Raw genomic sequence first — 17,375 nt, forward strand, 5'->3', positions numbered from 1 at the left:
CTAGCATCTCCAAGCCCTGATGTCTTGGATGAACACATGCTGAGATACTTCCTGACTGGGTTCCAGTGCTGGAATTTTGCTGGGTGCAGCTCAATATGTGAACCAAATGCAGGCATAAAAACAACTTGGTTGAGACAAAAACCTGGTATTTGGAAGGCAGTTCTCTACTCTGGTATATGTCAAAAATAAATTTAGATGACTTATATAATTAGGATTTTACCTCTCATTCTCCTGTTTTACTTGGCTGGTACAATAAAACAAGTTGGTCTGTTTAGTATGTCCCACAGTTTTCACTCATTACCCTATATTCATGTATTTCTGTGGGGTGTTGGGGTTCCACAGTTTCATAGGACTGAGAAATTTCGGCTCTTCATAATGCTCTCCCTGTAAGAGGTCACAGGGACACAGCCACAGAGTAGTCAGCAATACATCCATGGTGGTCATGAATCTTAAGTTCCAGCATCTATTTTCTCCTTGCCTCCAGCCATCCATGACTAATGTCATTGGGACAATTTATACTTTTTGGCTGTCACAGCCTCCTACAGCAGTGAATTTCACAAGTGATATTGATTGCACCAAGTCGTGCATGTGCTTCCCCTGTTGCTTCATCAGAAGAAAGTGTTCCTTCTACTGCACCACCACGGTGCATAGTATTAACCTTGCAATTTAGCCTGCACAGGGAGTGTTCAATGGATTGTTTGATGACTGGGAGTATAAGACATTCTAATCTCCTTGCCTAGTGAAACTGCTCAGCTGAAGCAACCTTTGAAGGGCAAGTTATGCTCCAGGGCAACTATGATTGAGAGAGTTACACTAGCTATATATTTTACTTATCATTTTATCACTACATCTATTCTAAGCATAGCCTTTCAATTAATTGATTCTTAGGACTTGATGCAGACAGTATTGTAGTATTTCGACAGCAGCATTTTCACAAGTAGCAACTCATATTTCTCACCTTTGTGGTCCACAATTTGACTGTCCAGTCAAATGATGATGTGACAAAGAGATGGGAAAAATCAATTGGACCCACTGCCATGTGACAATTGATTCCTGTGATGGGTCCTTGGTGGCCTTCAAATATTTCACCAATGCCAGCTTTACTGCAGGAAGAAGAGACATTTACATGCAGAGTGATTTACCATCTGGTGATTTAACATCAGTTTTCTTTACTCTTAGGTTCCTGTTTCCTTTTAAAGTTCCATTTAACGTGTAAATCTCTCTCATTTCACTAAGGCCTTTGCCTGCAGAGGTTTACTCCTGTGGGCAAAATTAATGGTCAGAATTCAGCACAGGGAGACTTTATCTTACTTCTGCAGATTTGCCTTACTCACTTCTACATATACTGTCTACTATAGTAGCTTGGAATAACATTTATATATAATAATAAAATAACTCTAAATTATAATTATACTATAGCTCATACCTCTGAGTGAGCCATTATCACAAGGAATAACCATTAAAATAAAAATGCAAATATGTTAATGACTTATCATGAGTAATTCTTTTTCCCTTAAATATCTGAAATAACTTTTCACAGCAGTCAATCAAGTCACAAGGAAGCAAATGCTTTTTCACAAAAAGTGGAGAAACTGGTCCTGTGATCAGGTATCATACAGTCATTACTTTGAACAAGGGGAGATGTGCATTTCATCAGCCTGAGGCAAGAATAGCTATTAGGAAGGAAAAATACAATGCTGTGTAAGAGAGAATGTGCAGAGTTTTCTTCCTGGAAGCAAATGATGCCAGATCAGTTGTCAGTGCTGTCTCACAGTGTACACAGAAAAGGGAATTGTGAAATTACCCTTTTTGTTAGATTATAGAAAAATTGCAAGTGGAAGAAAATACATTAAAAGTCGCCACAGCTCTGATGAGGCTGTCAGCCCTGTGCCAGTGTGAGTACAGAGTAACCAAAGTGACGTGGAGCTGCACTGGAGGAAATTAGTCCATCGCACTGCTAGTGCAGTGTCACCTCTCCTGTGTGGGAAATGTGGCCTCATTTCAGCTTCCCTGCCAGACCTCGCAGCATGTGATGGAGCAGGGACCAAGTCCTGCAGTGCCTCTGCAGTGCTAGATACAAAGCACATCTCTTATTTTATCTCCATCTGTCTGCCATGTAGTCAGTGGGATAAGAGGAGTTCTGAAGTGTTGCAAAAACTTTGGTTATGTTCTGTGCTTTGACACACCTTTTTTTCAGAATAACATATGGCTCTCCACTGTGCTGGGCTGAAGGACACGGGAGCCTCTGGAATTAAAATGGGGATGATAGCAAAAAGCTCCAGGAAAGACAGGCAGGACCAGAAAAGCTTTGTTGATGGTCAGTAGAAGGTTTGCTAAAACGGTGTGCTAGCAAGAGGTTCTGGCACCTTTCTGCCCCTGTAAAGAACAAACCAGGCTTGTCTGAAGGATCAGAAGTGAGAAATGCCCTTGGGCATGCTTCATTCATCTTAGCAGCCTAAGACTAACTCAAACCATCAGCTACCACACAGCCCATCAGTATATGTCCAAATAGACACAATTTTGCAATACTGTCAGCAGTTAGGCTAAAATAAAAATATTTTAAAAGAAAAAAAATTGAACAAAATACATGTAAAACAGCACTTATAAAACATTAGGGGTGTGAAACAGAAGGCCTTACAATCTTAAACCAGCGTGTTGGTGTCTCTTTGGTCAACAGAAACACAGAATATGGTAAGATATGAATTCAGAGACTATTGCAAATTACTGAAGTCTGGGAGTGAGCTTTGAGTCTATCAGTGGAAAAAGCTTGTTCTTTGCAAAAGCTTTTCAAGCATCCCAGAGGATGAAACTACTATTGGAAGTGTATGGAGTACACTAGCATCCTACATTTGCAGTGTGCAAAACAAGGAAACTGCAGTACTAAACTACAGCCTGGATTATGTGAAGAAAAGATATGCCCACCATGTGTGAGAGAGGACAGGACCAGGGAGCAGGTCAGCCAGAGCTCTTGTACCCGTATGGCACACTGTGGCCACATCCATGTTAGCAAAGAAAGCAGGCAGCAGCCCAGAACAATGGCAAACAGTGTGGTGTGGCTCCTGGCTGTACAGCAAAACCCTCTTGCTGTCCTGGAAGGTGTGGGCATGTCCAAACTGCCCCCTGAGACAAGGGGACAGCAGGGCTCGGTCTGTGCATGGCTGCACAGATGCAGCCTGAAGTGCTGCACAGGAATGCTTGGCCAGGCATTGGAAACTGCATGCTCTGTTTCTCGTGTGCACGTGTGCCAATGGTGGCTTTTCTCTGGTTTATGCCCATGGAGACTGAAGATGGAGCTGAGAATGGTAAAAAATGAAGCAGATTAGCATCTCTTATGAGTGGTTTAGGCCTGATTACACTGCAACAGAACTGCCTCCTAGGGCCTCATTCAACCTGCCCAGACATGCATAGATAACTACATCTCAGCTAGCTGTATGAACCTCTGTCTCATCTCATGGGTGAGAAAGAGGCATTTCTGAGGTCCCAGTCATCTCCTTTCAGGCAGATATCTGAAAAAGGTAAAGGAAGTCAACCTAAGAGTAGTCATTGCACTCCACCAACTACACAGGGAGCCTGGGGCAACTACCCAGGTTATACTAACAGGCTGTAGCAGAGATACTCGAAAAGTCAGGTGAATCCTGTCCTGGTGACGTGAACAGTACAGACATTGCTAATGAAAGTGAAAAAAAATTGAACACTCTCCACACACACTTGGCTACCTCATGCCACCACAGGTACACAATGATATATAAGTGAATGCTGAAGCTCACCTTCCATGACGACAGGCTGTGTAGACTGTTCCCTCTTCACTGCCAACGACAAAGTTATTGACATCTCCAGTTGGGAAAGCCATTCCTGTAACCGCCACTGGTTTGGACTTATTGTATACCAGCTCCATGCTCTCCTACCAAAACAGGGGTTTGTTATTATTCTGCAATCATCCTTTTGTTTGTCTGGGTTGTTTGGTTTTTTAAAATTAATTTCTAAATGTTGCATGGGGTAGCAGGAGTGGAAGAAGAAATCATTTGACCCAGTCACAGGACTTTGGTTTCTACATAGGACATTGTGAGAAGATGCAATGTCATAAACTAGGATGCTCCTGCCATCCCCAATGCTGTCTGTCACACATTTGAGACCAGCAGGAAGGCACTGGTCTTTCCTGCATCATTTTAAATCAGGCAGAGATGACAGGAGAGAATTTTAAATCTAATGGTGCAGAAACTAAAGATAATACCTTAATGGTTACAATTGCCAGCCCCAGGCTCTAATAAAACATTCAATACCCTTCCATTTACAAACATTTTGGAAATCAATTGTTTGTCAGGAAGCACATGTAATATCGTGTGCACCTGAGGCATTTATTGTATTGTGTCATTTGTCCCTTTGCAGAACAAAATTGAAAAGCTGGGGTCCTGTCACTACCACCATTCTAAGCATTGATTTCAGGGATTTTCTGAGGTAGCCATAAACACTCCCTCTAGACTCCACCATCAAGTTACAAACTAGCAGGCATGTTTTCTGCTCTCATTTGGTAGCTATATTTCAAAGTAAATCAGCATGCCCATTTTTGCTATTGCAAATGCAATCACTATGAACAGTTTGTGGCCATTGCAAGATGTGTATGCTTTCAGCAGATTTTGCACAATGTTTTGATTTTTCAGCATAAATGATGTAACCCAAGAATCCACAAAAAGGCTGAATGATTTCACCATTTTAATTTTTAGCTATTTAAGTGGGCATGTCTTCTATGTTCTAAAGTGTCTATGCTGCTATTCTTCTAGGACCAGTCTGTCAGAGGGCTTTTTGCTGTAGCTAAGAAAGTGGGCATCCCTGTGAGAGGAGAGAAATGCAAACCCATAGAGAAATACTTTTGCTTGATTTGTGCTTTTCTTTGAAATACATTTGGTTCTATTAAGAAGGAAAACAAGGCATGGAAAATGCATTGGGAAAGCACCCCTTATTTCTGTGAATACGTGAGTGAGAGACAAAAAAAAAATCTCTTAATATGGGAGAGAAACCATACATTTCTGTGAAAATCTTTGGGGGTGAGATCATAATTTAGTGTCTCTGTGGAGACATGGCCATAGACTGTAGTGGGCTCTCTCCTCCCAGTGCCCACACCATGGCTGTACACAAGTGCTCTGGATCTGTGTCTTTGGAAAGTTTCAGACTGACACATATCAGCAACACTTTACTCCCCCAGTTTAAAGCTATGGAATGTAGCTTGATGTCAAGTCCTGTGCCTTTCTTTTCTAGATCACCATGAGCCATGTGCCAAACTTCAGCGTAGTGTGGGGTGTGTTTCCATCCTTCTTGAGAGCCAGTTTTGGAGCAGGGAAATTTCATCTGAGTGATGAGGTACTGGAACTCAGATGCTCACAGATCTGTGCTTCGGAATTTAGTATTCTAGAAATTACATACCTAAGGGTGGGATTCATCCTCTTGATGTCTTTGTGACAAATGGGGGCAGGGATTTGGGTGCATGACCATAGATGTCTGGGCCATTTTAGATGCCTCTGTTTCTACTCCAGAAGAGTACTACTTTCTCATAGTCCCAGGACACAACTGCCAGACCCATACTGTTGCATTACATGAAAATGAGCAACATGATCTAACTTTGAAGTTGGCCACACTTTGAGCAGGGGAAGCGATAGAATGACTCCCAGAAGCCCCTTTCACCCTAAGATTGGACAGTTCTGTATCTCAGTGTGGGTATCTGAAATGGTAGTTGACACTTGGATGGGATGAGTCATCCTCCAGAAGTACCCAGCCTCTCTCTACACTAACTGTAAAGGAAACTTGAATTGCTAGCTTAGACTTGACACAGACCTAACTTTTAGATGGCTGAGGTTAGGATAGAGGAGTCTCACCTCTTGTGTCAACACTGAAAAGCAAGTAATTCAACAGTAATTGCACATTAATGCATGATTATTGGATGATTAATGGAATCATTAAGGGGAGTTTCTATGCAGCATTTTGAAACAAGATCAGATCCCATGATGCTTAGTGAAAATGGTATTAAATGTTTTTTCTAAGAAATTATATATAAAAAATGAGTGATGTGTTAGAATAGAAAATGTACTACTCCAGAAGATAACACTTAAAAGATGCTTTCTGTACACCTTTTTCAGCATTGGATTCTTTGTTTAGTTTCCATTATTATAATCACTAGTGGTTTGGGCAATTTTCCTGTGTTTCCTTTCATTTCTGATACAAAGGAGAGGAGGGGAGGAAAAGACAATAGTATAAAACATTCCAGAGCAGGGAAGTTAGTTCTAAAACTTTCGACTTGCATTGTTTGTTCCTTTGGCTACTGAAGGCAGGCAGCAAAGTAAGCTTTCTGACTGTGTGCCTTGGAAACCCATAGTGCCTAGGGTGTGTTCAGCAGCACTGCAATCTAGTCCATATTTGTTAAACAATGCTGTAGAATAAGTGCAATTTATACCACAGGCGACTTCTGTAATTGCCATGCTTTAAAATGGACTATTTCATTTTCACTTGAAACTGACCTGTGTATTAACGTATTACAATAATTACATGATTTGTGGCAAAGGAAATAGGGTTTGGCTCTTAGCAGAGACTGCTGGAAGCAAGCTGTACTCTTTCAAGTGCATCCATTGGTTTTAGTTTGTATAGGACGCAAAGTTTTGGCTTTTAGGAGCTATGTTCTACTACACAGGTATCCTGCTCTACCGAAGGTGATTTTCCCCCCTGTATAGGTGAAAACAAACCCACCTGTGGAGTTGAAAGCATGTCCAGGCTCCAGGAGCACATTTTGCCATCCGTAGAGACAGTAATGAGATTGTGTGCATTCTGTGTTCCAACTACATTCACACAATACACAGGATGCTGAAAACACATTAACACTGGAAATCAGAGGGCCATTCTCACATTTTCTCCAACAAATTTCTAATGTCTCATATGTTATTTTAAAGAATGATTAAGCAGTCACAATGCCTGGAAAATACAAGACTCAGCTTTTGCCAGATAGGAATTGTTTTGGTCGGTTTTTTCCATTTCAATTTTAAGAAGTACATTATGGAGGTGGAAATGTTTTCTAAGGTTCATTTTCCTCGTAATAAAACAACCCAGCTGAGTAATGCTGTGAAAATACTGAATTATGTGGATGATATTTCACCCACAGGGACATGTATCATTCTACTGATGACTTTTGACACTGAAAATGACCAGCAAAAAGAGGCAAATTGTCCAAACGGAATCAAAATGAAAACTCTGCAAGAAAACAGCTGCATAAAACTTGAACTCCTTCAGAATTTGGCTTGCGTGTTAAATATTTGCAAATGTACGCGGGTTGAAGAACACGAACAAGCCCATCAGTGCTCTTCAGCATTGGCCAATATACCTTGTAAAATCTGTCATTATAAATGGGGAGTAACTAAATTGGGGATGTTACACATGGTTCACCATAGCACAGTCATTCCATGGAGGCTGAATTCCACTTAGCATGCATAATGAAACTTGGCCTATTCCTTTTCCAAGGAACCTGGTAACATTTTGAGCCTCAAGTGTCATCTGATACGGATAGTGACATATGAGGGATAGGTCAAGTTCAGCAATCTCCAGAGTAAAAAATCAGTCAGACTGAACAGTAAGATTTAATTACCTTTGACCAGTACAAGTGATGCTGCTGAATTAAGGATTAGACATACATAAGTCAAGCAACAAAAAATTGCATTTCTCTGCAACTTTTGCCAGTAAAAGAAAACCTGCATCTCCAGAAATTGAAAACACTTTTCTCTAATACTTCCCTTACTGAAAGAAATTTAAGACCAACTTACAAGACATCCCTATGGAGCTTCTAAGCCAACTCCATGTAGCGTTAGAAATGAAGCATTTGCTCTTGCTGAAAGGAATGGCAGAACTACCACTTACGGCAGACTACTTCAAGATCCAGCTGCAGGTCACCTACCCAGTTAGTGGGAAAAGGCAGAAATTTTCAGAGCCATGGCTAGCTCTCAGCTACCTGAGTGGGCCCAGTAAACGCTCCCTCTCTAAGTGCAAAAAGGGCAGCACTTGTACACAGAGTGTATGTGCACACACCGAGATGGACTAAGCAATTGCTGCTGAAATGGTACCTTGTGTTTGAAGGCCACCTGTACACACCAGGGAGTCACAAGGTCCATTATGATTTTTTCTTTCTCTCAAGGTTATCAGGCACCTGGTTTCTCCCAGATCATCAAGTCATTGTACCCTCATATGATGGACCTTCTTGCTGCTTAGCATTAAGCTAACGATCTCAGTGCTAAACATGATTAACATACTGATGTGTGAAATAAGCATAGACCTTTCTTTCATGGGTGTTTGACCTCCAGTAGTCCAAGCAGACAGGGACAGAGTGCGTGGGAGGAAGCTAAAGCAAATAGTAGACTATCTAGAATATTTAGGGGGGAGGGAGAGAGTGAGCCATGTCTTTCCAGCAGCACCTCAGTGTGTCAGGTCTGGCTTTAATCAGGGCTACCAGCCATCAATTTCATGCACAATAAAACTCATGGCAGAAATGAAAAGATGTAAGAAAACGGGTGAAAAAGACAACCAACTGTATGTAACAGAAAGTCTAAACAGGCTCCTTCCTTTCATAGGGTTGCTGCCAGCTTGCTTTTATTTATTTTGGAAATGAAATCATCATGCAAAAGGGGTTTGTCTTAATTAAAATTTCCTGTTGTCCCAAGTGCAGATGTGTGGTGGGTGTGAAAGGAAATTAGTGAGTAAGCTGCGGGTAGAATTCTCTTTCCTGGTGAATCCAGGCGGTAATCAGTGATACTAAATTTCAGGAAGGTTTAAGTCAGTGAAAACAACATGATCTATCTGTTTCAATAAACAAAGCAAGAGAAAGAAAAGAGGAGAAACCTTTTTCCACATATGGCATAAATTCAAATTAAAAAATGACTATTCGATTCACATATCTAGCAGTATATAAAGTAACATTGCTACAGTACAGTTGCCTTAATATAATCCTTGGTTTTTTTCGTGGCATCTAGGATTCAAGCCAGCCTTTTGCAACCAAGACCTCATTTACAGTTTATGTAACTGGTTCTTATATATGAACATAAAATAAAGCACTCTTTTATTGTGAAATATAACATCATGCTTCCTCATGTTAGACTGTGTAAACACTTATTTATACCAATCCATGACAGCACATAAAGTGCCCATCCGCAACTGAAAGTAATTTATTTATATTTGTCAAAAGCAAAACATCACATATTGTTCTATTGCAATAATAAGACTACTTTAATATGGAATTCCAGGAGGTGCAATTTTGTCTTAAACTATTTTTGAGTGTAAACAAATTACTTTCCATTAATCTTTGCTTTTCCACTAGATTTCGAGTCCCAGTTGTTCAATTTTCAGTGATAGTCAGCTTCTTGCCACTAGTTTTCTGGTCTGCTACATGTCTAAATTGCACTTCCAGGAGACTGTTTCTTTTCATGCAGATTGAGCAATATTATTGGCAACAAAATGAGCAAAAACATTAGGGAAATGAAAAGCAATGTTGAAGTTGCAACCCATGGCACAGATCATTAGATAATTACATCAACATTCATGATAGTGGAAATTTAGGGAACAATATTTGTACTGCCTGGCCCACTAAGCATGTCTGTGCACACCTGTCATTTTTTAATATAGGAGACTTGCAATCATAATCCTTGCCCCACACTGAATCTTTCACATTCATTCACATGGCATGGCTTCTAGAGTTGTCTTTACACTCCAGAGATTATATTGTCTCAGTCAACTAAAACCTGAACCTTGATCTGCAAATTCCAGAGAATCACAGAATTGTAAAAGCTGGAGGTGCAAAAGTACCATCACTTTGTCTGATCCTTCATTCTGCTAGAACAAGCATATTATCTTATCTCTCAGAGTGCTTCGCATAGTTCAGTTCCCTGTGTTTCAGAAAATGCATTTTTCAGCACTCGTACCATACTTTTGCATTTTTCTCCTCCTTTCAGTCTCCCTTCTGGTTTCCATTCAGGAATGGCCCTAAGCCCACTCCCAAGATGTGACATAGCCATCCACAGAGCACACCTTCCAGCTCTCCTGAAGAGTCTGCCTGAGCCAAATATCTGGAAGAGGAGAGCTCAAGAATCATAGAATCATAGAATCAGCCGGGTTGGAAGAGACCTCAAGGGTCATCGAGTCCATCCCTAGCATCATTACTAGACCATGGCACTAAGTGCCGCATCCAGTCTTATCTTGAAAACCTCCAGGGATGGTGAATCCACCACCTCCACAGGCAGCCCGTTCCAATGTCTGATTACTCTTTCTGTAAAAAAATCTCTTCCTAATATCCAACCTAAACCTCCCCTTTGTGCAGGATGGACTGGAGATCAGTGCCATAGCAGAGTGAGAACACTTCAGCAGGTAATCCAGGCTTGTCTCTTCCTCCAGCACAAAATGAGTACTTTGCAATGTAAGAGAGTCTCCTACCACAGACATCCTTGTATCACAGAGAAATTCCCCTCCTTCTCAGACATTCTGTGTTACTGCTTTGCCTGTATATATATACACCATAGAATCATAGAATGTTAAGTAGTTGGAATGGACCTTGAAGATCATCTAGTCATAACCCCTGCTGCCATGGGCAGGGACACCTCCCCACTAGACCAGGTTGCCCAAGGCTTCATCCAACCTGGCTTTGAACACTGCCAAGGTTGGGGCATCCACAACCTCCTTGGGCAACCTGTTCCAGTGTCTCACCACCCTCACAGTAAAAGATTTCTTCCTAATATCTAATCTAAATTTCCCCTCTGTCAATTTGTACCCATTGCCCCTTGTCCTACACTACAGCTCCTAACAAAGAGTCCCTCTCTGGCTCCCCTGTAGCCCCTTCAGATACTGGAAGGTTGCAATGACATACTCATGCAACCTCTTCTTCTATAGGCTGAACAGCCCCAACATCCTCAGCCTGTCTTTGTATGAGAGGTGCTCCAATCCTCTTATCAACTTTGTGGCCTCTGGACTTGCTCCAACAATTCCATGTCCTTCTTACGCTAGGGACACCAGAACTGTACACAGCACTTCAAGTGGGGTCTCATAAGAGCAGAGTAGGAAGTGTCACTGCGCTGGCACAAAGGTGTCTCACTCAAATGTTGTATTTGATCCTACCTTATTCCTTGGAAAGGAGGATAATCTCCTGACTTGACTGTATGAACTGTTATAGTTAAGCACTTACAGGAGGTGGTTGTACATCTCTCTTATCTATTTCTTTCCTTTCAAGGGTCTCATTTATGTTTTCATCTGTGTGGCAACCAGCATTGTAGACACAAGTAGCCAGCTCCATTTCCCTGCTGCCCATTTCCTCTAAGGAAAGGAGGAGGTGATTTTTTTCCTTACCGTGTGAGCAGCAGCAGATAAGGGAGTTCTCTGAACCGGCGTGCGCCTGTGACTGCGATTATCCCACAAGACAATTTGTCCAGAATATGTTCCACCGACAACCAGGTTTGGATGAAAACGGGCAAAACAGACTGACATCACGGAGGACTGGAGTAAAAGTGGTAGAGACAAGAGGGGTTACATGGTCAGTCATCTTCAGTTCTCTTGTAGGGAAGTATACTGTAATTAGCATTTTGTATTTTAGGAATCACTATATAAACTCTATTCATATTCCTTGTACACCGGGAATTCTACTAAAGCAAACAGAACACATGCAAAGAGATAACTCTGACCCAAAGATGTGTTGTTCCATTGGTCCTAAGGAAAATATACACCATAGGATGAGTCTAAGCATAATGCTAAAAATTTGACTTAACCTTTCCATGACAGTGGTGCTTAATTTCATTTCCAAAAGTGAGAACTTCAAGCAAACAGATGCCAATGCAACAGAGGTTGGCATCCTGGCCCATAATATCCCATCAGGGAGAGCTCTTCCCCTATTGCTCCTCTCACTTTGAACTCTCAGACAATTTGAGATGAGTCTGCCAGAGACTCTCCAATATTCACCTCAAGGTGCACTGTCTTGAGAGTATCAACTGAGAAGCCACATCTCATTGTTGGATCAAGGACTGATTTCTCTGCCAAAGAGGTCCTCTTCTAATAGCAAAGGGAACCACATTTTCCTTTACACTGATTAAGCAGAACTGAGTTTTTCCTTATCTTAATGATAGCTGACTTGTCTTTGTACATTTTCTTTAGCTGGGGATGCTGACAAGCCAGACTAGTGTAATGGCTACCCTGGCTACCTGATACAGGGCCCCCCAAGCCAGTATGGAGATGAGTATCTATCCCAACTACCACTCTCTAGTGTGTTTAAAATAACATAGAACAGCTGAAGTCCTCATGGGAACAGTCCCCAGAGCCTTCATGTGCCAACAAGCTACAGCCAAGAGCAATAAGCTTTAACAGCTTCAAATCTTCTATCCTCTTCCTAAGGAATTATTTCTCGTTTTTATATAACTGGTCCTGGATGTTATGTCTTTGCTTTATGCAAATTGGAAAGCAAAAGTTACAGCATTCATATAATTTCCTGGGAATTCACATACTAATAAAGGGTTTGCAAAGAGAAGCAATCGTCTTTTTTTCATGGGCAGTTTTAGTGATGCTTACTAGCCACGGAGTAAGGCTTGAACTGCTGAGGCAATTACAATCAAAAGGTTAAATTAGCTGTTAGTTGTTGTGTTCTTTAAAATTCATTTTTCTGGCTGTTTTCAATGAGCATTACTAACAAATATTTTTTGTATTTTAATAACTGGATATTTTTAAGCACTGGTGTTCCTAGGTGTGAACACTTTTTATTCAATGACAAAGGGTTAACTAAATGAGCACATTTCAGTTGCACAAAAAGCATGGCAGACATCTAAGTCAATGTTGTTGAATTGCGAAAAGCAGATCTGCCATATGGAACTAGACCCAGCGTCTACCTAGTTGATGGCCCTGTCTCTGGCAGAAGTCGATGGAGCTGTAAAAACTGATGTGGGAAGATATGTTGTCTCCTTTCCTTACTGCTCCTCGTCCTTATTTCTAGTGGCTAGAGACTGGTTTGAACACACCACAGGTTTTAAACCCTTCTGATAAGTCTGGAATTAACTATGCTGACTCTTGATATCTATAATGAGATTAATAAGAATAAAGCAAAATATGAAGTTTAAATAGTTTTTACTGAATTCATGTAGCTGCCTGATATCTATTCTTTGAAGCCAGATTATATGCTAAATTAACTTAATAGACATACTTCTTGCACACAGCAGTATATTTAGTCTTTTTTTTTGACCTAATAAGATCATCAAGACCATGAAAAAAGCTGCCACTACCTTTTTTCTTCCCCACTCTCTCTGGATTCTTGTGGCTGCTCACTTGATATTTTTGATACCTTCCCTTCTTGAATAAAGCTTTTGCATACATTTCTCTGATGTTATGCAGTCTAGCATCTAATGACTAGATGATTAGTGTACATAAATGTCTATTTTAGTCCATGCCTATCTAAGCTCTTGAGCATAGTAATTACACTACGGCCAGTTGTAGCAATAAGAAGTAGCTTCCAAACACCATTTCCAAAGGACCTATTAACTTTACAGATAAGAAAACCCACCTCTAAGGAACAAGACTTAGGTACTGCTAAGAGGGGCTTAAAACTGAGCTACACTGCAGCTGCCATCCGGTTTCCACAGATCCCCCCCACATTATAATTAAAACGACCCTACAGCACATGTTCTACATTTTATCTCTTTGTTTAATGGCTTCGTGAGTTGTTTTAATCAACCCCTCTCATTTCTTATAACTAAGCTGACAGATATTCTTACATGAAGTGAAATAACCAGATGATTTTAAAATAGTACAGCTCCACCACTGTGTACACCCCGCAGCAGCTACAAGGCTCCACATGTATTTTAAGAAACCCCAATTCAAACGGTTATTCCACAACAAAGTTCTCAGTTTGTCCGAAACAAACTTGGGAGACTCTGAAGCAGGGCAAAGAAGCCAAGTGGACAGTGTATTTTTAAACATTCTGTTTTCATGGTTAGTATGTTTTTGAATTCAGAATGCCAGAATACAGCTGAATGGTCAGAATATAAACTGCTAAAGTGTGTTTTTCATAAAGTTCAAAAATAACCTACAGACATGACATGGACTTAAACCCTCTGTGCTGCTACTAGTTTTTCATATCACTCCAAAGTAGTTTGCATTCTTCAAATGATGATATGTTCACATCCTCTTAATTGTGTCAATATAATTTTTCTATCAAAGAAAAGCTTCTGTCAAATATTAGAATTTAACAATTTAAGGACTCCAGAGCACTAACTATAGCGATTATTTTCTTAATATTAATGGCAGTACTCAGATGAGTAAGGGCTGTAAGATCAAGCCCATTCATTTAACAACTTTTAAAGCATTAATTTCTTAGCCTTAATGGGAGAGAGTGGCACACAGGTCTCCACACTGTCTGAACTGCTCTGTGCTCAAGGCAAGCAGCAGAAACCATTCCTTATAAGCTTATTCTGCCTCCAGACTGCTTCTTGTTTGCTCATTCAAGTAGTCTTGCTCCTCTAATACAGTTTTGCCACTGACTTCAAAGGGGGAGGCACCAGCACATGGTCAGGTTTTAAAATGACAGCATATCCCTTGTTGCATTTCTACCACACCTTTCTAGGGAAATCTCATGGCACCTTCCAATGATGATGTTAAAGCTTCCCAGTTTTTCAGTTAGGGATATTTTATATACTGTAGGTGCTTAATTTCATAGTATATGGCAACAGCACATAAATAAATGTAAGACGAATCATGTCAGAAGGCAATTCCATGGGGAGTTTAGTGTCCACAGTATGAAAGCAGCATTTAGAATAGCAGGTTCTCAGCATTAACTTTTTATGGGTGCCACAGACCATCTCTGTCTGTCAGCTGTTGGGACCTACAAGAGACAGTCAAACCCTAGTATCTGGTCATCTGCATTGCTCTGAATTGCGCTTTGCAGTGAATCTTTTCATTATTTACTTTAGCTCAATACTCAGGTGTCTTCTCCCTCTATATAAATACAGCCTGCTGGATTTTGTTTTCTCTATCTCTCCTTAGCTTTCTCAGTGACCTTAAAAAAGTATTTCTGGTACTTCTGGCTTTCCCCCCAGATGCTCTGGTGTTTTTAATTCCAGGTGGGAGCACTGACCAGGCATAAGGCAGAGCTCAGGCTGGTAAAACCTGGGGTTATTGCATGACAAATGGGCAATTCTGTTTCCCAAATGCTGAAGTTTCTGCTCCCAGCTGCTACGAGAACAATGCTGAAAACGTAATTAAGAAACAAAACATGAAATGTCTGTGCTCTTGTCACAGCAAAGAGAGGCCTGGCCTCAGAAACAGAAGTATTTGCCCAGACCTTGGAGAGGTCTGCAGATGGGGGGACAAAGGCAGCACCCCTGGTCACCTGCCTTGGTGGGGTCAGGTCTCCTCAGCCTGTGGGGAGCAGCACTGTGGAGCTGCCTCTGCTGCTCCTCTCCTTTCCTCCCTTCTTCCCTCTCTCCCCACTGATGCACTGATCCAAACAGGCCCCGAGCCCTCTTCAAGTGGCTGGCAAAGCTGGTTTTTATTTTAGAAGCTTAATACAGCCCAGATTTGGATTAATGATGGCATATCCTTCCAACCACAGGTACACGTGCTTGGGAAAGACAAGTCATTTAGCTTCTCCTTACTGAGGAGCCTGACCTCAGTACCCACATCTGATGCGTGTAAGGCTCTGGAGACTTGGCTGTCTGTGCTCATGTCCGTACATTTGGATGGCACTGTGCCCAGCCACCAGTTGAACAAGTTCACAAAGACCTGGGTGCTAAACAATAATGATTCTCAATAGGCAACAACTACTGCCTTCAGCCAGACCTCTCCTGCAGGAAACCGCCCCCAGAGCCAGTGTTGCCATACTGGTGCCATATGCCTACGCTCAACACCAGATGGATCTCAAAACAATACTTCATCAGTGGGAAGAAGCAAGCCAAGGAGTTCACAGGCATTTCTAGGCTCCAAAATACCAGGTTATATTGCAGCAGGCACTCAGGAAATTCCTGGGTGGATTTTCTAGCTGAGAAAACACATGTGAAAAAGCACCACAGTCGGTGGCATGCTACTATGGGTCAGTCTGACACAGGCAACAGTGGGCAATGAAATCAACTTTAGCTGAGATGAAGTGGCAGATCCTTTTCCATGTTTGAGGGAATTGGCTTAGAGGGACTAAGAGCAGAGGGACAAAGCTGTGGTACTGCCACTTAGCTAGAATGATGAAAAGTTGCCAAACTCATAGTCCTTCATCCATAGGAACTGAAGAACAGGGACTGGACCTCTGATCACTTATGCCTGCCCTCCTGAGGAATTAATAAAGAGAAAGGCCAAAACTACACGTGCAATTTACTCATAACCTGTTAGTCTCACTCCTGCTCATCAAGAACATAATTTTCAGAGTCTAAGCACCCACAGACCCACTGAGAGCTACCCAGCCCTCTTCTGGCCAGGCATTCAGGAGACCATTTCATTCTTGCATTGCTATACACACTTAAATATGGCCCCAGAACAGATATGGATGATTTATGTCAACTGCAAAGGTGGATTAAAATCATCATCTAGAAATAAAACAGTAACCGAGTTACTAAATAAAGTCCTTTACCCCTGCCAGGCCAAGGACTGAGAATCGTCATGGAAAATAGTGGTATTGTATCTGAACACTGGCTTAGTGACTTTTTTGGACCCTAGTGGTCTTTTTTGCACCACAAAAGGTGTGAGATATCGCTTGCAAGAGGTAACTTTAGGATGACTTTGCTCTGGCTACTGAAATACCTGGATATGTACACTGAAATAGAGGCTATGTTCCTTCTAAGAGTCTTGCTAATTTTTAGGGTCAGCTATTGTGAATCTGAATGTTACTGTGTTTCATATAAATGTCTAAGTACAATTAACAATAATAAGGAAAAAGCAGAGAGAATAGCAACAGAATTACAGCTGGTTGTGAAATTAAAATTGAAAAGGAACGAAAACATGATTTATGTGTACAGAAACCTTTACCAAAGAAGTTACCTCTTAATTCTAAAAGCTGCAAATGCCAAGACTTCTGTATTGCTCCCCTCTAACTGTCTTCATATTAAACTATGAAATAACATCTGAAAGATTTTGAGGTTATTTGTGGTACCATACAAAATTTGTCTCTACTAAAAATAAAATAAAAGCAGTTGACATCCTTCACGTATTAAAAAAATAAATTAAACCAAACAAACACTTCTTCAAACCAAATGTCAGAATCCTGTTTAATTAAAAAAAGGAAGTTTATACTTGGTTATGGTGTGTGTCGACATCTACCCCTTTGATTTACAAGAGTATGGACTGGAAAGAACAGATTGCTTTATTCAAGAGAAAGAAAGGAGGGAGGGGGGCCCAGTGTGACAGGAAAG

At 41.1% G+C, this 17,375-nt stretch overlaps 1 protein-coding gene across 1 annotated transcript in view; it reads right to left on the minus strand.

The window, feature by feature from the left end:
• Positions 1 to 301: 301 nt before the first annotated feature.
• The window catches only part of LOC103805248 (cytoplasmic dynein 1 intermediate chain 1), a gene marked incomplete at both ends in the record, with an annotated part of 45,942 nt that continues 28,868 nt past the window's right edge, over positions 302 to 17,375 (minus strand). The window contains 5 exons of the mRNA XM_009077888.1: positions 302 to 384; positions 959 to 1,103; positions 3,768 to 3,901; positions 6,733 to 6,846; positions 11,356 to 11,502. Coding sequence (XP_009076136.1) covers positions 302 to 384; positions 959 to 1,103; positions 3,768 to 3,901; positions 6,733 to 6,846; positions 11,356 to 11,502 — 623 coding nt within the window. The remainder of the gene's footprint in view (positions 385 to 958; positions 1,104 to 3,767; positions 3,902 to 6,732; positions 6,847 to 11,355; positions 11,503 to 17,375) is intronic.

The sequence above is a fragment of the Acanthisitta chloris genome, unplaced genomic scaffold (genome assembly GCF_000695815.1).
Source record: "Acanthisitta chloris isolate BGI_N310 unplaced genomic scaffold, ASM69581v1 scaffold8517, whole genome shotgun sequence".
NCBI lineage: Eukaryota > Metazoa > Chordata > Aves > Passeriformes > Acanthisittidae > Acanthisitta > Acanthisitta chloris.